The sequence below is a fragment of the Bubalus kerabau genome, chromosome 7 (genome assembly GCF_029407905.1).
Source record: "Bubalus kerabau isolate K-KA32 ecotype Philippines breed swamp buffalo chromosome 7, PCC_UOA_SB_1v2, whole genome shotgun sequence".
Taxonomy (NCBI): Eukaryota; Metazoa; Chordata; class Mammalia; order Artiodactyla; family Bovidae; genus Bubalus; species Bubalus kerabau.
Window position 1 is genome coordinate 10,165,231 of NC_073630.1, and position 26,736 is coordinate 10,191,966.

At 38.4% G+C, this 26,736-nt stretch overlaps 1 protein-coding gene across 6 annotated transcripts in view; it reads left to right on the forward strand.

Annotated features, from left to right (window-relative positions):
• HERC5 (HECT and RLD domain containing E3 ubiquitin protein ligase 5) overlaps positions 1-26,736 on the forward strand; it is a 46,548-nt gene continuing 19,812 nt past the window's right edge. The window contains exons 1-15 of one of the 6 annotated variants that reach the window (XR_008716722.1): positions 1-485; positions 2,391-2,511; positions 3,124-3,200; positions 5,569-5,790; positions 6,996-7,087; positions 7,357-7,487; positions 8,931-9,076; positions 10,362-10,438; positions 12,278-12,381; positions 13,911-13,970; positions 15,510-15,603; positions 18,569-18,758; positions 20,054-20,208; positions 23,774-23,887; positions 24,803-24,913. Coding sequence is in view for 5 of the 6 variants with exons in the window: in XM_055587598.1 (XP_055443573.1) it covers positions 191-485; positions 2,391-2,511; positions 3,124-3,200; positions 5,569-5,790; positions 6,996-7,087; positions 7,357-7,487; positions 8,931-9,076; positions 10,362-10,438; positions 12,278-12,381; positions 13,911-13,970; positions 15,510-15,603; positions 18,569-18,758; positions 20,054-20,208; positions 23,774-23,887; positions 24,803-24,913 (1,989 nt within the window). In the remaining variant the exon portion in view is untranslated. Of the gene's footprint in view, positions 486-644; positions 914-2,390; positions 2,512-3,123; positions 3,201-5,568; positions 5,791-6,995; positions 7,088-7,356; positions 7,488-8,930; positions 9,077-10,361; positions 10,439-12,277; positions 12,382-13,910; positions 13,971-15,509; positions 15,604-18,568; positions 18,759-20,053; positions 20,209-23,773; positions 23,888-24,802; positions 24,914-26,736 lie in introns of those variants that run through there. The other 5 variants (XM_055587598.1, XM_055587599.1, XM_055587602.1 and 2 more) reach the window with 5 other exon arrangements.

Genomic DNA, 26,736 nt, shown 5'->3' on the forward strand with positions numbered 1-26,736 from the left:
GTTTGGGCGGGGTAGGGAGCCTGCGGCTCCTAGACGTCGGTTTGCGTTCCGCTCGCTGCGCCTCCACACCACGACGCCCGGGGGCAGTGGGCGCCTTCAGGCCCTGGCAGCCTCTTTTCCTCGCCTCAGCTCGGTCTCCTTCGAAGGTTCGGACAGCTGAGACACGGCTGAGGAGCTCGGAAAATTGGTGATGGAGGGGAGGCCACGGAGGAGGTCGCGGGGCGGCGCACGCCCGGTACCCGGGCGGGTCCCCGAGTCCCGACCCCCCGCGGCCCGGCCCTCCGCGACAGCGCCCGCGGTGTCTTGGGGAGCGATGCTCTGGCTCTTCCCCAGCGCCGCCGGGCTCCGCAGCGCGCTATCCAAGAGGCCCGAGGCGACACGCCAGATGTGCTGCACGCGCCGGCGCCTGGCGGTGCTGGAGCGCGGCGGGGCGGGCGTCGAAGTCCACCAGCTGCCGGCGGGGAGCGACGGCGCCAGGAAGCCGAGTGAGTGAGGCCGCGCCCGCCCTCTCGGCCATCCCCTCCGCGGACTGGGGGTGTGAGTGCGGTGGGCGTCCTGGCCGGGGCCCGCTCGGACGCTTCTCTCTAGAGCGGCCCGACTTGTGGGTGTGCGGTCCTTCTTTGACCGTGAGAGACTCAGAGGAGGGACCCGACGGCGCAGCGGCCCGCGCGGGCCGTGGAAGTGCGCCCGGCCGGGGGTGTTTTCGCGTTTGGCACCCCTGAGTTCTCCAGCCTTGTTCCTCGCGGGCGCGGAGTTGGGGCCGGACGGTGGCGAGAAACACAAGGTCCGCTCCGCCCGCCGCCTCATGGAGGGAGTCTCCCGGCAGCGTTTCGGCCAGTCTGCCTCTATCTTTGGTTTCTATTCAAAGTGTGTTTTTCACTTACGCCTTTTAGAACATACCGGCTCTGATTTTGTGAGTCTTTGGAGAACCTTGTTTGGGTTTTCTTGTTCTCACTGATAATGTCTTACGTGTGCAAGCAATTTAAAGAGGGCTTTCAGTTGCACTTTGGTAATTTCTGTAGAGATTTATTAGCTCTGGTGACCCTGACTCCGGATTTTACAGGTGGAGGGGGTTGTAAATGACCACACATTTAATTTTGAAAAGTTTGCCCATCTATTGCGTGAAGAAAATGATATTTTACTTTTGTTCGTTTTGCTTTTAACTTGAGGGAAGTCGAGAACCTTTTTTCTGTAGGTTATTTGAGGTTTTTGGGGGGTGTGTGAACTGCCAGTTCATTGACAGCTTTGCCTCGCTTAAAAAAAAAAAAAGATGAGTTGTTTATCTTTTTCCTGTTTATTTGGAAGAGTTTTTGTGTATTGAGTAAGACTAGCCGTTTGTCGGTCAAATACGCAGTAAAATTTTACCCGACTTGCCGTTTGCTAATGTTATTTTATAGTTTACTACATCAGTCTTTTCATTTAAGGAGACTTAGGCATTTCGTGTTATGTTAGAAAGCTATTCTCAATCCGAATTTTTTTTAATGTGCTCATCTTTTTACTAATTTTAAGATTTTGCTTTTAAACCTAACATTTTAAATACACTTAGCAATTATTTTGACTTAAGGAGTGAGGTGGGGGGAATATGGATTGATTTATTTTTTTTCTCCAAAATGGCTAGCCGTGTCCCAGTACCTTTTTTTGAATAAACCCTCCTTTTTTTCAACTGATTTGAAATGCTGAGTCTCTAAAAAAGCTTTAGTCTATTGGGCCATTCTTTATTACCAGACTGGTTTGGTTCTCTTTAGAATTTGTATTATGAAGTGGTTTGTGCTTTGATCTTTCGCATAAATAGATTTATTTCATTAGAACTGAAAACTGAAACAAGGTCCCAACTCTACCTACTTTTTGTGAACAAATTAAATGAGATAAAAGTAAAGGGTTTAGTGGACAGTTTTAAATCTTTAACTTTGAGAAAGTGCTAAATATGCACTGACAGTACAATTTCTTTTAATAGCATCCTTTTAAAAAATTGTCCCCCAAACCCAATTCCTCATTTACTCTTAAAATGAAGTATGTTCTCCAAAAATTAAATTATAGTTTCTTACAGACTTTTTCATTTCTAGCACTTCAAATTTAGTTTCTCTCCTTGAACTTATTAAACAGGAATCTAAAAGCAAATATTTAGTTAGCTATTTTAATTGAAAAGATATATTCCATTTAAAACAGTATAAATCCATGCTTTCCCAAATTACAAAAAAAAATCTGTTGTCAAGACAGTAGTCGTTGCTATTTTGTCTGCTTGGTGCATTTGAATTTTCTTAAAAGAGACGTTCATGTTGAGTTGTGTAGTTGACATTTTTTTCCAGGTGTTTTAAGTGCATTATAATTAAGTGAATAGTAGTAGTGGGTCACAGTGAGTGATGATAGTTCCTGTTGGATTTGCTCTGCAGAGTGCATTAAGTTAGGGAAAAAAATGAAGATACATTCCATGGACCAAGGAGAAGAGCACATGCTGGTTCTATCCTCAGATGGAAAACCATTTGAGTACAAGTATAGCATAGAACATGCAAGGTAGGAAAGTTTTTTTTTCTTTTTATTAAAAATGATGTAAATTTCACTCAAAAAGCATCATAATTTTTGTAGGAAAATGTTACTTTATACAATCCTTGCTTTATATGGTGGTATCTTAAGTAAATGACGAATTCTGAACTGACTAGTGAACTGTAAATCAATTTGTATCTCCCAGGGCATGTACCATGTTGATTTGGCACTTAAAGGAAATGATTGGTTAGTCCACGTATCCCCAAATTGGACTTACATACTAATAAACTCATTTAACCCCAAAGTAGTTTTCAACCCCGGAGAAAAGTGAATTATGGAATGATTTGTGAGACTTTTTCCTAGTAGATCTTGTGAATTAGAACTTATTTTCATCTTGTATTATTCCTGCATCATAAAATTATGGTTTGTAAAAGAGTCTTAGAATCATCCTACCACAATTTTAGAATGAACATTATTTTCCTTTTAAACCACTAATTAAAGCATATTATTATTATAATAATTTTAGATGTGCTGAATGTGAAGTTAACTTTTTTGAGCTTCAATCCTAATTAAATACAGTTAATAATTCTTAACTGTTGTGACTTATTTGTGATCAATATAAAATATATTTCCTTTCATCAGGTTTCAGTGCATTTTACAAGAAAAAAATATAATTCAGATCACATGTGGAGATTATCATTCTCTTGCACTCTCAAAAGGTACTTTTCTAAATATTGTTTTTTCAAAGGGGGGTAAATCTATGTGTATATAGAACTAAGAGAATGTATGTGCTTCATTTGGTACCAGGACCGAAATATGGTTTTGAATGTGGTACGGTCTAGAACACTACTAAAAGAGATACAAAATCAGAATTCTTGGACCTGTAAAATCTTCCAGTTTTCATAATTACTTTTCCTACATTTTATTCTTTCAAATGAAAAAACTAAAGTAATTTGGTAATGAGTTTGATGTTCTTTCTTTAAGGGAAAAGAGCCTATTGATTGAAAGCGTTTAGGAGCTCATAAGCAATGGAATTCTCTTCCCAAGGGATTTTGAGCAAGGGCAAGTTTTGTAGAGTGTCAGAAGCTTCAATATGGAAACAGGGCATGATTGACTGTGGTTGCATATCTGATCAAGGAAATAAGTATAGAGCCCAGAGTAAACTTGGTGTTTGGGGATTGGCTGACTGGATATACTGTGTTTCTGGTCAGGCTGAGCATTCAGAGTGTGAAAGTTCGGTTTGGTGACATGGCATCTGGGTGCCATCTTGGGCCTAGAGATTTATTTCAGCAGTTCTGTTTTCTATTTTTCAAATATGAAACAATGAAAATATTCTAAATAATTAAAATCGTTCTCTCTGGAAGCAAGACTAGGAATGGTCCAACCTTTTCCAGAACTTTCTTCTCTTTTCCTAGGGTTCTTCCAGCTCCCATGATAGAAGCTCAGAATCCCTTGGGTCTGCTTTTATGGCCAGTTTGCTGGCCTTTGACATGTTTTAACATTAACTTTTGAATTTGGGGATTCTCCTCAACCCTGTATTACTTAACATTTCTTATCAGATGCCATAATGGTAGGAAAGGGAAGTAGTGAATTTGAATTATTTCATGAAGCCACTTGACCTAATTAAGACAGGCAGGTGATAAGGAATAGTGGAATTCAGGATCAAGGAAATTTTTTACATACATAGGACAGATACAAACTTTTAGAATGAAAGCTGAAATTCAAGGGAAGTAAGTGATCATGTATTTGACTTATACTGAAGGCTCTGTTAAGGTTTAAGTGTTAATTTGTATTGGAAAAAGCTGGTTGTTTGACATCATCCATTTATGAACAACTCTTTCATTTTGAGTACATGTTCAGGTTGTGAAGATGAAACAGATACATGTGCCTTCAAGAAGCCAATGATGTATGGATGTGGGGGGAAGGGATTGTTCAGGGTTTATTACTGGTAAGTCACAATACAATGTAGGAAGGATGAAAGTTGGGAAAGCAAGAAAGGGAACTACTCATCCTTCTCATTTTGGTATTTCCTGCTGACTGATAGGCACTTGGTAGTTAGGTTTGAAGGAAAATCTCTACCTCTCACCTGTTCTTGCATAGTATCTTGCAGACTAGTACTCACTAAAATTTAAGTCTCTGATATATTTTTTCAGCCTCTATTAGGTACTGTCATCTCTGTTAGATAAGATCTAAGAACTTTTCTTTAAAAATATGTTCCAATATGTGTATTCACTTTGCTGTACAACTGAAACTGACACCACATTGTGAATCAACTATACTCCAATAAAATTTTTTAAAATAGATAAATAAAAATATGTTCCATATATTTAATTCATGGAAGAAGATGCTCACTCTTCATGATACTGTACTGCAGTTTCAAATGTATGTTTACATTATTTATTTAGCATCTTTGGGCACATGGAGAGGGAGAGAAAGAAAGGTAAAGTTTGGAGTTTTTAGTTTTCAAAAGTAGAGTATTTCTGTCTTTCATAGGCCCATCCTGTGAGTTTTTAAAAATAAGTATTTCTTGAATTTGATTATAATATATTCCAATAGCTTTATTCTTTGTCTGTTTGGGTCGCTGTAATAAAAATAGAGTAGGTGATTTAAACAGCAGAAATTTGAAGTCCAGTTCAGAGTTTTAGCAGATTTGGTATCTAGTGAGGGCCAGTCTTCTTACAAGTGAAAAGGACAAGAGAGCTCTCTGGGGACCCTTTTATAAGGGCATTAATCCCATTCATGAGCGCTCCCCCTATCATGATCTCATCCAATTTTAGTCACCACCCCAAAGGCCACTTCCTAATACTATCACACTGAAGGATAGGATTTCAGCATACGAGTTTTGGGCGAACACAGACATCCAGTTCTTAATACTACCCTTTGAGGTAGGAGATAAGGAACTGTAACTTTTACTGCTGAAGAGAAGTTTCTTCTAGTTTTTCTGACTGAGTCTTGAGATCTGAGCAGTCCTGTCAGTTTGAATGGACGAGATTGTAATGGTGTAGTATGGATAGAATATAATGTCCTAGGGTGATGTCTGCTGCATTTTAAACTTACTAAGACAGCATTTTCTCTGTTAATGTCAAGGTGGTGAGCTTTTTGCTTGGGGACAGAACTTAGATGGCCAGCTTGGAGTTGGAAGAATATTTGCCTCAACTTCTACACCGGAGATTGTGGAGAACCTCTCAGGAGTCCCCTTGGTTCAGATTTCTGCAGGAGAAGCCCACAGCATGGCCTTATCCATGTCCGGAAATGTTTACTCTTGGGGAAGAAATGATTGTGGACAGCTGGGCCTGGGCCACACCTACAGTATGGAAATATATTTTAAAATTTCATATTATAAACATATATTTGACATATAAGAGAAATGAATATAATTGGAATGTAATCTGAACCAAAAATGGTTCAGATTCCCGCTTTCATTAGCACTGATTTGCCTGGTTATCTTTCTGTGTTCAGTGTAGAAGCGGTCTAAACAACACACGCAGTGTGCAGGTCATGGCTGTAATTGAGATGAGTGTCTGGGTCAAGTGGGAAAAAGGGAAAGAGCATTGGACAAGAGATCAAAATATCTGGGCTGTGATTCCCACTTCCACATTAACTAATTTCGCCTACCCAAGTCACTTCATTTTTCTCCATGTCTCATTTTCTTTTTCTGTAAAATGATGAGTTCGGATGAAATGACCTTTAAGGTACCTGTGGACTTTAAATATCTATTAATACAACATGGCAAAAGGATAGTAAAATTCTAGTTAGAAACACCTATTCTGATCTTATGCTTTAAGGTTTTAATTACATGTGTGTAGACACACATAAACATGTAATTCGCATTACTGAGCTACCTCCCCAAAGAAAAAGTCAATATTTCTGATGACCCCAAACCCCTTGTTAGAGATTTCAGGTGTGGCAAACTCCGATGCTTTATCAGCCGTGGTAATATACACATTCCGCCTAGGGTTACTGGTCAGATACTGCATTTCTGCCTCACATGTCCCCATGCTAGTTACTCAGGAGAACCCATAAGTCATTTCACAGGAGGAAAAGGAATAAAGGACTGCTGAACTTACTTTTGCTGAATCTCTTTGGGATAAGGAAGTAATCGTGATAGAGAGAAGAGGTAGTGTAAGGCAATTCTCTCCACTAGAGAATTTGAAAGAAAAATAAGAAGCTTTAGGTTCATTAGAAGGGTAATAATGCTAGACTGGAATTGGAAATACCAGATATGCTGCAATGAAAGCTAATCAAGTCAGGTTTAAAAAGAGAAGAAGGGGCTCTGGGAAGTGAAAGTGACACTTCACAGGTGAGTATCCCCAAGTGTGGCCCTTTGACCACCACCCCTGTTCCGGTTTCAGACCTAAATCTACCAGCATAGAGCCTTTCTTGTCAGAGTGTGTTGGGAGCTACTGTGATGGGCCTAGAGGAAGTAATCTGGGTGTTTTATCAGTAGCGTGGAACTGCATTATGAAATTCAATGTTTCCTTGTGGTTACTTGAACTCTTCTTTTCCTTGTGTAGATAAAGATTCTCCTTCCTGTATTGAAGCACTGGATGATCAGAAAGTTGAATTTATTGCTTGTGGTGGCTGTCACACTGCGCTGCTCACAAAGGTTAGTGTACCCTTGTCTCTTTGACTGCAGTTCCAGAAGAGCACTTTGTAGTGGAGAGAGCACTAGAACATGGAGATACGGGCAGCTGGTGTTTCCTGGGGAAGCAAGGTCACTGTTTCCCCATGCAGGACTGTCCTGATAATTGGGGGGCTTTGTTCTGATGGTGATTTTATTGATTTTTCACTGATGCCTTCACTGACACTTTACAGAAGTGAGTGTTACTTCTGTGTCATATTCTCTAATTTCTGATAAGAAATTCCCTTTCTTAGAGTGGACTGGTGTTTACTTTTGGTGATGGAAAGTACGGGCAACTTGGTCACAATTCAACAAAGAATGAGTTAAGACCCCGTTTGGTAACTGGGCTTTTTGGAAATAGAGTGACCCAGATAGCATGTGGACGGTAAGTTGTAAAGTATCAATAAAAATTGATAAGATAAATATAATAAATTTAGATAGGTAGTTTAATAAAATTTCAGTTTCTTTGAGTTAAAATTATCAAACATTTTCAGACAGGTGAAAATGCTTAATTCACACTGTTAGACAATCATAATCTTTATTTTAGTATACATATTTATTTTAATTGATTTTTTAAATGTGTAAATATACTTTCTGTTGGTCCTTCAGTGAAATACCTTTGTAAACATTCAAATGCACTTTATCTTTTAAAAAATTATTTATTTGGAAAAAATGAACAAACGAGTTAGAAAGGATTACTTATTGATATCCTCACTCTCTCTGTGTTAACCAAAGAAACTTTGTCACCACTTTGGATTTTTCATGACACACACTCCTCTGAGTAGCATGTGTTACAGGAGGAATCCTCACCTTAAGACATGTCTTAATGCAAACCAGAGCAGCACCCCTACTAACACAGGCGAGTTTACTGGAAAGACACAAGGCTCACTGAAAGCTATTATACTGTTGGTCAATTTTAAGAGGAGGATACAAATTATCAATAGAGTTAAAGGAAGAGCTGCATAGGACAGAGTCTAAAAGAGGTCCAAATGAGGAGCTTCTGATGTCCACTCCCCTTGGAGGCATGGACAGTGTTACCTCCTCCCAGCCTGATACATGACTGTGAAGAATATTGTCAATCAGGGAAGTTCACCCAAGTCCAGACTTTGATTGCTTAATCATGATTGATTGAATTATTGCCCATGTGACTGAACTCAGACTCCAGCCTCTGTGTACGCAGAGGTTCAGCTTACCTATAGCTGGAGGGGCCTCTATGAGCCACTTTGATAAACTATTAGGTGTGGTCAAGGGGCCTGCCATGAATAACAGAGACACTCCTATCACTTGGGAAATTCTAAGAGGTTAGACATCACCTCCTTAGAGGTGAGAATAAAGGCCAGAGCTCTGAGCAAGGCCAAATTCTTTCCTTATACATCTGTATAATAGGAGAGGTCATTAATCAGATTGGTAAGAAAATCAGCATAATTAAAGGTCTTTGGGAAGTAGAGTTGGAGCTCAGGATCACCTGATTCCATCTTCTAGGATGGGGAAGGGGAGGAGCTCAGAGATGGCTTCCAGGAGGTGGTGACTCAAGCCAAGGCCTAAAAAAGGAGTAGAATGCTAGAGGTGGTGCCTGTTCTGACCAAGGGAAATCCTTTGCCAGGATGCAGTATCATGGCTTTCAGTGGACTTTGGGGTTCCAAAATCACCTCAGCTACACATTAGTGATTTCTTAGTTTCCACATGGCTAATTTCATCCACTTGGAGTTTGTTTACTAGTTTCACTTACTGGGTAGCATAATTTCTATTCTGAAGTTTTACCAGATTGCTGCATATTCTGATCATTATGGAGAATTGAGAATTGACTGTATGTGCTTTTGTTTAATAGGCAGCACACACTTGCCTATGTTTCTGATACGGGAAAGGTCTTTTCTTTTGGTTCTGGAAAAGAAGGACAACTGGGAAATGGTAGGACACGTAATCAGCTGATACCACGTCCCATGAAATTGCCATCAGGTGAAGAACTCAAATCTGGTAAATTCTGTAGGAGCACAGGATTTGGCATAAATGCCTTTGTTGAAAACCTAATTTTCCTAAGTGTGTAATGTATCAATAAAAATGTATGACTATGAATGGAGTTTTACTGATTTCATGTTTACTTGTAAATAACTTAACATACCATATCTAATTTATCAAGTCAGAATAGCCATTAGTTTTCTAAGCCCTTCAGGTTAAGTTTAATGTGAACTTAGAATGATAGAACATTAAAAAAAAAACAAACAAAACTATATGGGTTCAGAGGCCTATGCAGTCTCTGATTCCAGTCTTCAAGGGACCTATCATTTCCATGATGATTGGTTTTCTTACCTGACTAAACTGACTCCTAATCATAAAAAACCCTCAGAATGATGAGCAGCTGACATACACCAGGCAGTGTAACTGTACTTAACTTGCTTGTGTCTTCTTACCTGTCCTTAAGCAGCATCAGGAGATGTAAGCTTTCAGTCCCATCTTACTGGAGGGCACAGAGACTTGGAAAGTGAAGGGTTAGCCTGTAAGCAGTTTGGGCTGGACTTGAACTGTGTTTGCACTGTGTAACTTCAGAGGCTTAACTCTGAAAGGTTTCACTATAGAAGTGCCTTGGAGCACTTGGGTCACTTGTTTCTGAAAGCTTAGTGGTGACCTAAAGTACTAAAGTTCTCTCAGTTCTTCTGGGGAAATGAACGATAGGGTTATTTCCGTAAGCAGTTTGTATCTTGTATCTAATTTCTTATAACCACGTACATAGGCCTTTGAAGTACTGTTAACATTCTTCAGAGCCAGTAGTCACTGATTAAATCTTGAGTTGTAGAAATGGCTTTTTGTTTGTTTGTTTTTGGCTGCACCAGGTGACTTGTACGATCTTAGTTCCCTGACCCGGGATCGAACCCGTGCTCCCTGCAGTGGAAACATGGAGTCCTAATGACTGGACTTCCAGGGAAGTTCCTAGAATGTGGTTTTTAGTAATAGGTGCTAAATTAAACCAGGGAACAATTAACTAATCAAGTATTTGTTTGACTGTGTTGAATATATAAGCATTTATAGTAACCATGTATATTAAACTGATACCACGTTGTCAGCCTTCCGAATCACCTGTTTGCCAACTAGACTTCACCCTGAAGTAGATAGGTATTTTTGCTTTGTGAGTGGGAAGTGTACTGAGTCTTCGTCTGTCAGAAAGATAAAAGGACTCTGTTTAAGAAGGATCTAAAGTTACTTGAGTGTGTATGTTTGTATCACATGAGTTTCTAAGCTCTTATTTTTTGTAAATTCCTTTCAGAAAGCAGCACCTCAGTAAAGGAGTTAATAATGGTTGCTGGAGGGAATCAAAGCATTTTGATTTGGATGGAAAAAGAGGTAAAAAAAGATCTCTAGAAGTTTTTTTTTTTTAATTGAAGTATAGTTGATTTATAATATTGTGCCAATCTTGGCTGTACAGCAGAATGACTTCAGTTTCACATGTATATACATTCTTTTACTATTCTTTTCCATGGTGGTTTATCCCAGGAGACTGGATACGGTTGCCTGTGTTATGCAGTAGGACCTTGTTTTTTATGCATGTTAATGTGATAGTTTGCATTTACAAACCCCAAATTCCCAGTCCACCCCTCTTTCTCTCTTGGCCTCCTCCTTAGCAACCACAAGTCTATTCTCTGTGTCTGTGAATCTGTTTCTCTTTTGTAGGTAGGTTCATTTTTGCCATATTTTAGATTTTACATATAAGTGGTATCATGTGGTACTTTTCCTGACTTACTTCACTTAGTATGATAATCTCTAGTTGCCTTCCATGTTGCTACAAATGGCATGATTTTTGTTCTTTTTATGGCTGAGTGATATTCCATTGTATAAATGTGTCACATCTTCTTTATCCATTCTTCTGTTGGCAGACATTTAGGTGGTTTCCATGTTTGGCTATGGTGAATAATGCTCCTGTGACCATGGGGGTACATGTAGCTTTTTGAGTGGGATTGCTGTGTCATATAGTAATTCTATTTTTACTTTTCTGAGGGTCCTCCATTCTGTTTTCCATAGTGGCTGCACCAACTTACATTCCTACCAACAGTATAGGATGGTTCCCTTTTCTCCACATCATCTCCAGCATTTGTTATTTGTAGACTGTTTAATAATGACCATTCTTACCAGTGTGAAGTGGTACCTCATTGTAGTTTTGATTGGCGTTTCTCTAATATGTGTGATGTTCAGCGTCTTCATGTGCCTACTGGCCATCTGTATGTCTTCATTAGAGAAATTTCTATTAAGGTCCTCTGCCCATTTCCTCATTTGGTTGGTTGTTTTTTCATTGTTGAGTTGCCGAGCTCTTTGTATACTTTGCAGGTTAAGCCCATGTCAGTCATGTTGTCTGCAGATATTTTCTCCCATTCCATAGGTTGTCTTTTCCATTTTTATGATTACCTTTGCTGTGCAAAAGCTTGTAAGTTGGATTAGGTCCCATTTGTTTATTTTTGTTGTTACTTGTATTACCTTAGGAGACTAGAGACTAGAAGTTTTATAACTTGGTATCTAAGTAAAACAAAAATTTCCAGAATCTAGATTTGGTGAATTCCAAAATCATGAGGTTCCTAGGCTCATGTTGGGGAATGGCTAGACGTTATTGACCCTTTATTGTTGAAACCGCATGCATCTTTACTCAACAAGAATCGGCAGATTTTTCCCATACTGTGTGTCAAATAAGTGTAATTTCCCTAAATTCTACTTACCTTTCAGGAGGCTCCTTGCAAATGGCATTTTGGTTAGGGTTTTAAGAAGCTAATGCGCTAACATTTTGAAGTGACTTTGCCAGCCAGTATTAATAAAGACCCGAGGTTCATAGTCTTATGAATAATCAGTCCATAATTTCCACATCCTACTTCACCAAGGCAAATTGAGTTCTTGCTACTTCTGTACCCAGTCCTTTCAGGATCTCCCCAAACTCACTGATGTTCAATTTAATCTGGTCATATCCATATAAAGTTCAGTGTTGGGGCATTCAGAGAAGTTTACTTTGGATCTAAACATCCTTGGTCAAGAAACTGGCAACCAGGCTAATGATTAATTGTTCCTTGGTAGACTCTTTATGATTTTCCAGAGCTATATTATCCATACTTAGTATTATGCTCTATCCTTAGAAGGTGCCTAAAAGTTGAAGACCTATTTCATTTGTATCTAGATTACTATATTCTGCTATTTTGTTTACAGAATTCCTATGTGAATCTGAGGAGGAAAATTCCTACCTTGAATGAAGGCACTGTAAAGAGATGGATTGCTGATGTGGGGACTAAACGATGGCAAAATACAAAAAGGTGCAACCTAAGTGTCTGTCTGCTCATATAGCTCTTTAAATCAGTGTTTTCCCAGTTGATTTTGCACAGTACAAAGATGTAAGATTTTGTGGTCCATTAGTAGTCTGTTTGGCTTCCTAGGGGCTCAGCAGTAAAGAATCATACAATTTAGGAGATGAGAGTTTGATCCCTGGGTCAGTAAGATCCCTTGGAAAAGGAAATGGCAACTCACTCCGGTGTTCTTGCCTGGGAAATCCCATGGACAGTGGAGCCTGGTGGGCTACAGTCCGTGGGGTCACAAGAGTTGGAAACAACTTGGTGACTAAATCATCACCCAGTGGTCTACTACTTGGTGATCTTCAGAGAAACAGAATCAGTAAGAGGGTGTGTGTGTGTAGAGAGAGATTTTTAAGGAGTAAAAATTCCAGTATTCTTGCCTGGGAAATTGTATGGACCAAGGAGCCTGGCAGGCTATAGCCCTGGAGGTCATAAAGAGTTAGACACGACTGAGTGACTGAGCACACACACACTCAGTTGTAGGGGGTGGCAAGTGCAAAATCTGTGAGGCAAGACTGCAGGTTGGAGACCTAGGGAAGAATTATATTAAGCTTGAGTCCCAAGGCTGTCTGAAGGCAGAATTTCCTCTTCCTTAACACTTCCTCTTAAGACCTTTACAGCTGATTGGATAAGGCACATCCCCGTTATAGAGGGTAATCTGCTTTATTCAAACTCGGCTGATTTGAATGTTAATGCTGTCTAAAAAAATACCTTCACAGCAACATCTAGATTGGTGTTTGATCAATTCTCTGGCCAAGTTGATACATACAGTTAACCATCACAACTAGCACTTAAGCTCCATGAGGGCAGCTCTCTTTATTGCAGGACTTCTCTGGGCCTTTGATATGTTTGTGTAATTGTGACTCTGAGCAGGAAATATAGTGTATAGTTTCCCAACCCTGCTTGACTTTGGGTCTCTTGTGTGTTGAACTCTTACTCACAGCTGAACATCTTAGGCAACCTTGTTGTAAATAATAGAACTCCTACCATCGTTAAAGATTGTACTCATTTTTACAAGCATTTCTTTTTAGAGACACTTTAGGTATTGCTTTATAATTCTGGAAAGTAGTTACACCAAATAGCTGCATCTTGACTTGCAGAGCACAAATGGTCAAGAACTGTTTGTGCAGTTACTTCTAAGATGGAACTGAGCATACTCCCCCACCCTCTATTTTGTTTCCACTTCAGTAGAATAGAAATAAATAGGGCTTGGAAACTGGGTATGTTGGGAGTGTTTTATTTGTCTTAAAATACTGACCCTTGGTCAAGCCTTCTTCTCTTCCCCTGTTGCTTCTCTGAATACGTATCTTTTTATTTCTTTGTTTGCCTCTGAAATTTTGAGATTTCACAAATGAAATAGACTTTCAGATGCACATGGCAGTATTCAAATAACTCAGAGATAGCAGGAGGAGTTTGAAGGACAATTATTATGCCTCTTGCTATAAGGAGACATATTCTGATTTGTTTTAACCACGATCTTATTCCTAATATAGGGAAATAAGAGAGATATTTTCATCTCCTGCATGTCTGACTGGAAGTTTTTTAAGGGAAAGGTAATATATATTATAAATTTAAAATTTTGTTAAAAGTATTCTGTAATGATAGCATGGTTACTATGATTAGTATTAATAATACTGTATTGTATATTTGAAAGTTGGCAAAGAGAATTGTGGCTCAGCTGGTAAAGAATCCTCCTGCAATGTGGGAGACCTGGGTTCGATCCCTGGGTTGGGAAGATCCGCTGGAGATGGGACAGGCTACCCATTCCAGTATTCTGGCCTTGAGAATTCCATGGACTGTATAGTCCATGGGGTTGCAAAGAGTCGGACACGACTAAGTGACTTTCCTTCCTTCCTTCCTTAAGAGAATAGATCTTAAAAATTCTCATCACAAGGAAAAAATTTGTAACTGTGTAGTGATTGTTTCACAGTACATGCTCTACATATATCAATGCACTATGTTGTACACACCTGAAACTAGTATAACGTTATGTGTCAATTATGTCTCATTTAAAAAATTGTGAAAGAAATTATAAAGAAAAATTATAAAATTATATTTTATTAAAATTTTATTTAAAATGTTTATAAAAATTTTTCATTAAAATTATTAAAAAATGATAAAATGGTTTCAGGGTAAAATAATATCTCATTTAAAAAAATTACCTTTTCCCCTACAAAAGCACATACATGTTTGCTGTAGAAAATGTAAAAAAAAAAATGACATGAAAGAACAACAAAAATGAAAATCAGCCAAAATTCAGCACTTACACATAATAGCTAGAGTTTGTATAAATATCTTTTTCTATGCAAATGTGTTCTTTTACAAAAAATGGTATTGTTTTATATATTTCTTTATACTTAATGTTTTGTCCACTTTCTATTTTATTCAATTTTTATAATAGTATGTCTCCATAACATCATTTTAATGGTTGCAAGGTATTCCATGGGAAGGACATACCTTAATTTATTTGTTTCTTTATTTCTGGATACTTAGGTTTCTTTGAATTTTTAAGTATATGAAAGAATGACTTTGTACTTCTTTTCCTAAATATTGGTATAATATTTATTTAAAAGAATTTGTCTCTTTTCAGACACTAAATATATTATTTCACAAAGAATGTGTCTGTTTTAGTAATATATTCAATCCAGTATAATTCTTGGGTTAAGATAGTCATTTCATTAGTAATTTTCTATTGGATTACTACAAATTTACTGCTTGGAGACCCCTTTTTTGGTTCCTGCTTCTGGTTCATGAAACTGGGAAACAAGAAAAACTTTTACCTTTTATCTTTGGCTGTTTTTTTTTGTTTGTTTTTATTTACTGGAAAATAAATATTTATTGATTACTCATTTAAGGTAAGACAGTATCTGATGTAAAGTCTGATAGCATATATATTGTTAATGCAGACTTGATATTTTTTGGCATTTTAGAAACAATCATATGTTATTGTAAAGGTGAGAAAAAATAATTTTATTAAAATGAAGCAAGCTTTAGAATAAACTTTTCATCTGGATAAATAATAAAATACTTAATCTTGAAGCCTCTTTTTTCATTTACTTACTTATCTATCTTTCATTTATCTTCCTTCACAGAATAGATGGAGAAATGATATCTATTCATTTGGACTTGAATACAGCAAGCAACACCTTTAAGGAATTAACCCAAAAGGACTGGATTACTAACACGGTGGTATTCTTCAGATTGTTACTTGGAAAAAGAAAATACACTGAAACATTTTTATAAGAACTCAGAATTTCAGAAGAAATATCTTGTTTTCATATATTCTCTGAAGCCCTGTGGCTTATATAAATTAAGTTAAACTCCAATAGTATTCAGGAGTTCCCCACATAGGGTGAAATAGTAGGAACATAGGTTACAGATAGTCAAAACAGTTTATCTGTATGCACACATGTTTACACGTATATGCACAGACTCCCCTAGAGGGAATGTTTTCAACTCTGACTTTAGGAAGATTATTAAAATATTTGCTGAGACGGTTACATCAGAATAAGAGCAGCATATTATTTGCAATTATTTTACACTTAAGTATAGAAATGAGAACACCTTTTCTAATGTGACTGTCCCCCTCAGAAAGGGCTGTGTGGGTTCTTCTTCTGTGTTTCGTTGCATTGCTTTTCCTTTTCTGTAGATTCTAGAATGTTCTTATTCTTTCTAGGATTGTTGCTTCTTTGTTTCAGCACTGTTATTACTATCCTTAGGCTTCGCACTTAGAGATGCTTCAAATATACTTCCTTTTTTAATATAGCCTTTCCTAATATATAGCTTTTATTAATTTATTTCCCTGTTCTACTGTACTGATTGATCTAGGGGTAGTATTATCTGTTCTTCGCTCAGTCTGTTTCTTCCTAAGTCTCTGGTTCTTTTCTCTCCCCCACTTTCATTTCTCCTCTCTTTGCTTTTCCGTCCCTCCCCAATTTGGCCTTTCCTTCTGCTTCTGTGGCTCTCATTCTCTTTCCCTCCATATCCACTCATTCTCTCCATGCTGTCAGCTCCCTCACCTGCTCTCTGGCTCTGTCACAATCCACATTCTGTATCTTAGCTGCAAGTTCTCTCTCACATACACTCTTTTCTCTCAAGGGAAGATGGAAAATTTAATTATGTTAACTTTGGCAGAACTATAGCCCAATTAGGAGTCTGAAGTAAAATGGATCCCTAATTAAGCACCTTTATCCAGGACTCTGCAGCACTTGGAAAGATCACCCAAAATAGAAAACCATTTCTGCATTCATGAAGAGGTTGGACTAGTTCACCACTAAGGTTAATATACCTTGGTTGCGACAGAACAGTATCACATACAGTGCAAGCAACATAATCGTGGAGCAGTCTCCCATTGTTTCAGACGAGATAGTTGCATCAAAAGACCTATAATGTTTCTTTCTATTTTGAGATTTCTGTGATATGAACTCACAGACTTGGCCTTCCTTCATTTATTCAGCAAACAGTTGAATACTGCCATGAGTAGGGCATTGTGGTGGGATTCCTGATGCAGATGAGAGAGACATGCTCCCCATTCTTAGAGGCTCTTAGTTCATGAAGGGAGACAGATACCTTTGTGCAGATGTCAGTGTGAAGACTGGATGTGTTTTACACTCCACTGGGTTCCCTGGTGGCTCAGAGGGTAAAGCATCTGCCTGTGATGCGGAAGACCCAGGTTTGATCCCTGGATCGGGAAGATCCCCTGGATAAGGAAATGGCAACCCCCTCTAGTATTCTTGCCTGGAGAATCCCATGGACAGAGGAGCCTGGTGGGCTACAGTCCACGGGGTCTCAAAGAGTCAGACACGACTGAGCAACTACGCTTAGTCTTCCCAAATGCCTAACTCAGAACATAGTGAGTGTATAATAAACATTTTTGGGTGAATGAATTCATTCATTACTCTGGGCTGTAAATGGTTGGTTCTATTTAGAGTGCTCAAAACAAGGTGCCCAGGGTGGAAGGGGACTGTACCAGGTTCCTACAGGGGAAAGACATACCAGGCAATCAGGAGGGTGTGCACCAAGGCCTAAGATGTGAAACTGTAACTGGTTCCAGAATTTTGCAGGGGTTCTAAAGAGCTGGGAGGCTTGGGGGTGTGGATGATGAAGAGCACAGAGGAAGATTTCGGGAGGCATGGAAATGGGTTACAGTGTAGTAATCAGGTGTGCATGACTCTGAAGATTGAACCTAGTAGAGGGAGCCCAATATAATGTTTACAATAGATGGTTATAAGAATTTGTACATTTAGAGATAACATTTGCTAGTATCTCCTAATTCAGTGATTGAGCTTTGGAGTCAGAAAGAACCAGGAGAGATTCTTACTTAGCTCTGTGACCCTGAGCAAGTTAATGTCTCTGACATGCAGAGTTCTCATTTATAAATCAGGGATAATAATATCTATTATACAGAGAAATGACAAGAATAGATGACCTTATATATGTGAATTAGTACAATATCTGGCAAATAATAAGAACCCTGGAAACACTAGCTTATCTTCTTAGTGGGCTTTTAGGCAAATTACTACTGTTACCTCAGCCCACATAACACATAAAAATTCACAATTCCATTTGAATTTTTCTTCAACTTTTTTCTTCAAATTTCTTCAGATTTTTCTTCAGCTTGCATTCTGAATTGGGGATATTGAAAGAATATTGGGAGAGAGAGAAACTAGAGTTTGGTGGAGAGAGTTTGATGAGACAGATGATTCTGTAAGAAGATAACAGGAAACCATGTTGATTTCATTGTAGTTCCTTTTTTTTTGTTTTACTTTGGGAGATTCTGGCATATTCTTCCTCTTTAATAAATGAGGTGTGATAGTGGAGCTGGAGGGAAGACTATGGAACTTATTAGGGGGCTGCCTTTTAATTCTGAGTCCATTGTGCATTTAGTACAGTCTTGCACATGTGATTTCTTCTTGATCTCCTTCATAAACGCCAACAACTGGATGGGGAAAATACTTGTCAAATACGTACTCCTAGGTACTTGGGAGGGTAGATGAGATGAATTGTAAACATGGGTTTTAGAAAGACAAGTGATCATTCCAGTTTCATGGTGGAATGAAACTCCAGGTTCCACACTTTATTTTATTACAGTAACTGCACCCAGTTCCTGCTGTGTTTGACTTGTCTTTTCCCGGATCCTTTTTGACCACAGATAACCTCATGTCTCAGGGATAATCTGCTGAAAAATCTTCCATTTAATTCTCCACACCAAGAAGCTTTGGAAGTTTTCTTCCTTCTGCCAGAATGTCCTGTGATGCATGATAGTAACAACTGGGAGAGCCTGGTGGTTCCATTTGCAGAAGCTATTTGTAAAATGAATGACCAGATGTCAGGGGTTCTGGGTAAGATGGATGTTTTACACTTGAAAATACATGACAATCTTCTCAATGGAAACACATGCCTAGCAAAGTTACAGCAGATCTTAGGTAGATAACTGTAAACATATTATTGTTTTTTAGTTTATATTCTTAGCATATAAACATGCTATAATCATTACTGTGGTCATCCAAAATGGATTGTTCTAGTCACTTTTTAGTGATCTTGTAATGATACATGTGTGACTTGGTCATGAGGTCCTTTGCTCCCTACTTTTCATTAAGAAAAACTTCATTCCCAGACAATGAAAGACTAGTACAGTAAATCTCAGATACTCTCTGAGAGTCAGTAGCAGTTTTGTTGTGTAAGCATCTCCCTCTTGATGTACAGATTAAGTTTCATTTTTGTTGAACTATATGAAAGTAAATTGGAGACATTTACCCATAATATTTGCATGCATATCTCGTAAGGATATGGAATCCTGTATTACAATGACTTTGTTATCACACCTAATAAGATTAGACATGATTCCACCGTATTATATAATATCTAGGCCATGTTTAGATTTTTGCACTTGTCTCAAAAAGTATTTCGCAGAATTTTTTTTTTTAAGAAGAGCCTGGGTCAGTTTTTCTGTACAGTGTTTTACATCTAGTTTTGTCTGATTGTTTATTCTTTTCCCTGTGTTTCTAGTACACTGGAAGTTAGGTCTAGGCCTTGATTAAACTTTGTTGCGGTCTTCGACACAATTAGCATATCAGCTCAGGGAAGCCCTTTCTTATGTTTTCTTAAGTCACATTGTAAGTGAACAAGCAGTTGTTTAAAGCAGTTTTATTTTTCACAATGCTGAAAGGTGGTTTTTAAGAGTTAAAAACTCATGCTCAGAGTGAAAAAAGAGTCATCATCACAAATAGTTTTTTATCTGGTTTTTCATACGGTATGCTATTTTACTGGGGCAAAAAATGTGACTAATTAATTTTGTCTAGCTTTTTTCCCCCTTCACAAATTAATTAGATCAGCTTTGTGGTTCTGTTACTGTTAAGGCATTCTTTTTTTTTTTTAGGACACTAAACTTTCATTTCAACTCATTTCTTTGAGGACATCTAAACTTTCAATTGCAATTATATTTACTGAAAAGTATATTACAAATGTGTTTTTATATTGATACCTATGATATATATGAAAATACTCTGTTTTAGAAAATATTGACTACTTTTAGAAAATAATTTTTTGACTACTTTAGAAAATATTGACTACTTTTTACCTTTAAGAATCCAAGAAACATTACATGCTAACAGTTATCTACCTTTGTATCCCTCAGAGGAATATTGGGCATCTCTGAAAGAATCTGTTTTCATCAGTCTGGTCCAGATGTTTAAAACAGCTGTCATTGCTCAACTGCATTATTGGACTGAAAGTTCTGAGAATAACGGTCACATTAAAGCTCTCCTAGAAGTGTTGAAAAAGCTCTATAGGGTAAGTGCTGATTTAGAAACCCATACATCTTTATTTTGCAATAAGAATTTCTTTGATTTCACCTGGCTTGAATCTTAAGCAGACTCTTACAAAGCATGAAGTTGATATTGCTTTTTTAAAATGTTTTTTTGTGAAGTCATGCATATAGAGTGTGTATAGTATCTATGTACAGTTTAAAGACAAGTGGTAAAACAGACATCAGTGTAACTACCACCCATGTTAAAAAAGAAAACTTCAGGAATACCTGTGTGTCTCTCACAGACTGTACTTTCTCATCTCCTGAAGGCCACCAGGATCCTGGATTTTCAGTTACTTGTTCCCTTAACACTTCTTTATTGTTTTATAGCTATATGTAATTTTAGACACTATGCTGTTTAATTTTGCTGTTTTCAAAATTTAATATGAATAGACTACGCTGCTTACATAGTGTTTCATTTTATAGATTCATCCAGATTAATACATCTGTCTGTATTTCAACTCATTTTCACTTCTGAGTTTATAGTATGTCTCTACCATAAGTACCCATTCCGGTATTTTTTTTTAATCCAGACAAAAATTATATGTACTTTATTTTTATTGCTAAATTGTGAACTACCATGAATATTTATCTTTTGTGAAACCAATCAGCTTCAAAACAACAGCAGCAGCTTCAAAAAAACAGCAACAGGTTCAAACCATAAAGCTAAAAGTACACAAAGAATACAGCCATTTAAAATTTTAATTACTAGGAAAACTTTAAAATACTTTTCAACTTTTAGTGTAACAAATAGAAAAAAGAGTGTTTCTTCGCATTTGTCAAGCAAAACATACAAACAGAAAAAATATTGTAGCTGCTGCTGCTGCTAAGTCGCTTAGTCGTGTCCAACTCTTAGCGACCCCATGGATTGCAGCCCACCAGGCTCCTCCATCCATGGGATTTTCCAGGCAAGAGTACTGGAGTGGTGTGACACTGCCTTCTCCAAAAACATTGTAGAGAGTATAGTAAATAATTATAAAACAAAATTCCGTGTCAAAAAATCCCAAAACTGTCAGACTCTAATGTAACTAAGACATGTTGGATTTTATATTCTAAAGATAGAACATATTTTTTGTTGCTTTGGTTTTTTTAATTTTAAATTTATTTATTTTTTAATTGAAGGATAATTGCTTTACAAAATTATGTTGGTTTGTGCCAGACATCAACTTGAATCAACCATAGGTATACATATTCCCCTCCCATTCCAGTATTGATTGATATGTAGTATGTACTGTTTGCAATTCTATTTGCTGAGGAGGGGAGAGGGTTTCTCTGTGAGTAAACAAAGTACGTCAACATTTTTGTACATACCTCTTAGTGTTCATCACTAAGAGATATGTATAGTAAAAGATATGTATTGTGTATCAAATGTTAGTTTTTAGTTGCCATCCCTAATTCTGGAATTGATAGAATTGAATTATGTTGTTCTTTATTGGTAGTAACAGTTTTCCAAAGTGGTTGGACCAGTTTAAATCGTCTCCAGGAGATGATGAGAATTCTGTTGCCCCATGTCTGACTTTAAAATTTGGAAAATATATTTAGTACCACATTGAAATGATGGCGAATTATGATTTTAATTGTTTGTCCCTGGTTCTAATGCATTAGAGCATATTTTCATCTTTATAATTGTAGTACTTGTTTCCTTTACTGTAAAATGCTTGTCCTTTTGCTCAATTTAAATACATTCAACTTTTTCCTACTGATTATAGGAGCACTTTTTATTTTGGACACTAGTCCTTTGTTATACGTGTTGCAAATATCAAGTCCCAGTTTGCAGCTTGTGTTGGTGGTTTTTGATGAACCCACATTCTTAATTTTAATGTAGATGATGCTGTCAATCCATTCCTGTATAATCTTTACTCCATCTGTTTTGTTTTAAACTTTTCTTTCACTTCAGAGTTTTAAACTATTCACCTTAATCAGGGATCAGCAGGGCTTCTTTTTGGAAGGGACCAGATGGTAATTATTTTAGGCATTTGTGAGATTTATAAAGTAAGCAGAGGGCCTAATTTAGCCCTGAGAGCTGCTCCAGATAGTCTTCTAACAGAGATGATACCTGGGACCAGCGGGAGAATACAAACAGAGGCTCCTGTACCATATGTCTAATGTATAAAAGGTTAGAAAGCTAGCTAACAACCTGTTGAATGAAATAAAGTATAGTCTGTCCTCCCATCTTGACAAATAAATCTTCCTGATGACAGGGGAGGGCTTCCCTGGAGACTCAGATGGTAAAGAATCTGCCTGCAATGTGGGAGACCTGGTTTCGATCCCTGGGTTGGAAAGATCCCCTGGAGGAGGGCGTGCAACCCACTCCAGTATTCTTTTCCTGAGAATCCCCATGGACAGAGCAGCCTGGTGGGCTGCAGTCCATGGGGTTGCAAAGAGTCAGATGCGACTGAAGGGACTAAGCACAGTGTCAGAGGAGGCCAGATTTGAACTTAGAAAAATCAGCTCCTTGCAGAGTTCTGCAGTGAAAGCAGAGGTGCCGATGGACCCTCCCCCTGGCCCATCCCAGGGCCTCTGCCCTGCTTTTCCTGCCTTGGCTTTATCCCACACCAGGGGTGTCCCATGGCCATGTGTGCACCTCTCACCTCCTGTCTCTGTTCTGTCCCCACCTTCTGCAGCAGCCCTGGTACGCTGGAGCTTTGGGGTGTGCTCACCTGTGACTTCCACTCCTGAGAGAGCAAGTGGAGGGAGAGGCCTGTGCAGGTCCTGGGGCTCTTGGAGCCATTTGAGCAGGGACTTGAAGATCTTGGGTTCTCGAGCTCAGTGTAGATGGGAATATGTGGGCTGCATAGACACAGCCCTTGACCCAGCATACCCTTTGTGGGAAGGGGATTGGCTGGAGAAGGGCCAGAGCAAAGACCTTTAAATCAGAGACCCAGGGCAGAGGTCAGTCTTGTCCAGGTCTAAAGGGAGTATTGTGGTTAGCTTTGCCTTTCACAGTTAGCTGTTTAAACCAATTGAAAATTTATTTTCATTATTTTCCATATGCAAACAATTACCTAGCACCACTTAACTGAAATCCCATCCTTTCTACACTGATAGGTGATGTGAACTGTGATAAAACAAGTTTCTGTGTCTGAGATTCATTTCCAGGCTCTCTTCTGCACTGTTAGTCATTTTATGTGGCTCTGTATTGTTTACATTTTTCTAAGAGAAATACTCCTACCTTGTTCTTAAAGTGAATCTTGGCTATTTTTGGCATTTGGCTCTTCCATATAAATTTCATTCATTTGCTTATTTTTAAATATTTATTTATTTGGTGGCATCAGATCTTAGTTGCAGCATGTGGTGTCTAATTTCCAGACCAGGGATTAAAAGTAAGTAGAAGTTTGTCATCATACCATCAATTCCTACGATTAGGTCATAGGTATTCTTTATGCTCCTGAAAGTTTGGGGCTTTGGCGATGGGATAATTGGATAGAACTAAATTCTGGTCATTAAAGTATCTTTAACTTGCTATTTATTCTGATAATCTAATTTATAGCTATTAAGCAAAATTGTGTTTATATATAAAACTTTCTCACATGTCATATTTTATTTAAGGTAAACCAGACTAAATGTCAAGTGCCTGAAAATATCTTTGAAATAAATGAACTCGCACAGTGGCTTGATTTTTATGTAGATGCATATAGAAGGTCCTCCTGGAAAGCGGACTCAGTAAGTATGGCATATTTAAAGAGGGTATTGATCATTGGTAAGTTAATATAGGCACTTGTGCTATAACTTTGTACAAATTTCCAAAAATTCTTACACTCTGCAAAATCGCCCAATAGAAATAGCAGGGCTTATGGGAAAAACAAGGCAGGCCCCTCAAAACCTATGCAGTTTTGTAGCCAGAACTATGACAGAAAAGTGCCTGCTAGCTGGGGAGATAGCTCGGATCACATGGAGAGTGCCATGAGAAGATAAAAAATGCACAAAAATCTAAGGATAGAACTCTATCCACAGGCTAATAGGGGAACAGTGGTACTGAGATAACCGATGGGAGTGGAGCTCTTCTCTTAAGGTGGGCATAGGAGGCAGGTGACTCACCAGGGGCCAACAGTACAAGGTTGTAACTTTGGTGAGGGTTCCCTGGGTGTTAGTAGGCCTTTTTTTACTAAAATAAAGCTAAAGAGCTCTGGCTACCAGTTCCGCAGCTAATCTATTTTTTCTCCTTTTCTCTGAAGATTCTCATTCTACTAGCACATCGTCCTTTGCCTGGCAAAAATCAGGTCTGAGCTAACCAGTTTTCTGTATTTTATCACTCCCCTATTTACTGAATACATGTGAACTAATTCACATTTCATAAGTCAAAGTAGGAGCAGAACAGACTTTTGGGAAAGTGTCTGGAGTTCATAATTAATGGTGAAATTAAATGAGCACCGAAAATACTAGGTTTATGTACCTTTCATTGATACATAAAACATTTTCTTAGAATTTTATATATCCTAGCACCACTGGCCAACATTTTGGATTCCTTTGACTGTAAGTACTGAGACCTGAAACCATCAGGGGTTTAAGGCTAAGAAGTAGGGTGTAAGATTTCTCTGTCCTTTAATTTATCAAAATTGTTGTCATTTCCATTTTTAGGACGTTTTAGTAGACGTCGAGTATCCTGTCATATTCAGTCATTTTCCATTTATCTTTAATATTCTGTCGAAAATAAAACTACTGTATGCAGACTCACTTTTAAAAATACAGGTATGCATGCTTCTTTCTTTGTCTTTGTTAGCAAATCAAAGGATGAGTATCTTTTTCAGTGCACAATAGCTGGGTGATTAGGGAACCACTCAGTAGTGAAATCAGTGGTGGTCATAGCATTCATGGAGCTTATACTGTAATAAAGAAGGCAAGAGAGACCATCATAATTTAGGTTGCGTTGGCCTTGAGGCATATTAGGGCCTCAGTAGTAAAGGATAGAGCTTGGGCCTAGTTATAGGGCTTTTATCTTGAGAATAGCACTAGTAGCCTTCTGAATGGTGCTCAGAGAGGCATAGCAGATGTGGACTTGATTCGGATTAGCAACATATGTAGGCAGGTCCAATCTAATGGGAAGACATAGTAGTGGGAATAGAAATGATGGAGGAGTCTTGAAATTCAGACTCAAATAAATGACCGTGTGTGCTGCCACTTCAGTCACGTCCGACTCTTTGCGACCCTATGGATTGTAATCTGCCAGGCTCCTCTGTCCATGGGGTTCTCCAGGCAAGAATACTGGAGTGGGTCGCCATTTCCTACTCCAGGGGATCTTCCCAACCCAGGGATTGAACCTGCATCTCCGATGTCTCCTGCATTGGCAGGCAGGTTCTTTACCACTGAGCCCCAGTTGGACACAACAAATAAACGGCTAGTACTCTGTGATTGTGCCATAGTATGGGTTTATAAAAAGTGTTTCCTGTTCACATGTACTTAACTGTCATCAACTGACTTGGCTCTGTTTGTCAACATATCCAGCAAAGTGGTTTTGAACTTAAAATTGAACAGTTGAGAAAGCCTCAGAAAACATACTTCATTGCATTTTTTATAAGGGCTAAATGTGTTAATATAGGTAAAGCATTTAGAACAATGCCTTGCACAAAGTGCCCAAAACTGTAGCTTTTACCCTTGTATATGCATCTGTATATGTATATGTGCCTGCATATGTATTTGCATGAATAATATATATGTCATAAAACTAGATAACTTTTACATAATACAGTTACCATAATAAAACAAAATAGGAAACTGATGTAAGAGTTCCAAGTAAGATCATTGATGAAATATTTTAAAAAGGATATTGGAAGGAAAAAAGATATAAGAACTTTATTTTGCTTCAACTCTAACTCTTCTCTCTTGATTTTAAACAAGTTTCCAGTAATTATTTTATGGAACTGGCATTTGCTTCCTCTCTCTTTTGCAAAGAGACATAGACATTATCCCAAATTGTCATTTGGTTCCAAATGGACAGTCTGTATATCAGTCTGTGAGTCTGTATGTCTCTCTCATGTTAACTTCCTAGATTATCTGTCCCCTAAAATCAGTCTGAATTTTCCCCCTAAAAAAGGATATCTTTAGAGAGGTCTCTCATCCTCCAGCTGGCTTCTCTTCTAAACGTCTGAACTTTTCATCCCGATGAGAGTATTAGGTTTCAGCCTACTGCTTCAGGCTCCTTAGTCAGGCTAAAGACTGATGGTCTTTAGCTTGGTCACTGAAGTGTTCATATTTGTGTTTACAGCAGGGGTCCCCAACCCCCGGGCTGTGGACCAATACTGGCCTGTGGTCTGTTAGGAACCTGGCTGCACAGCGCAGCAGGTGAGCAGCCGGCAAGCAAGGGAAGCTTTATCTAGCATTTCCCATCACTCACATTACTGCCTGAGCCATCACCCCCACCCCCGGTCTGTGGAAAAATTGTCTTCCGTGAAACTGGTTCATGGTGCCAGAAAGGTTAAGGACCACTGGTTTACATGGTACAGTGGTCCAGAGGAGCCTACAGTTGGTCACGTTCCTGCTTACCCAAGTTGACCCCACAAGCTTTTCATTCCCTA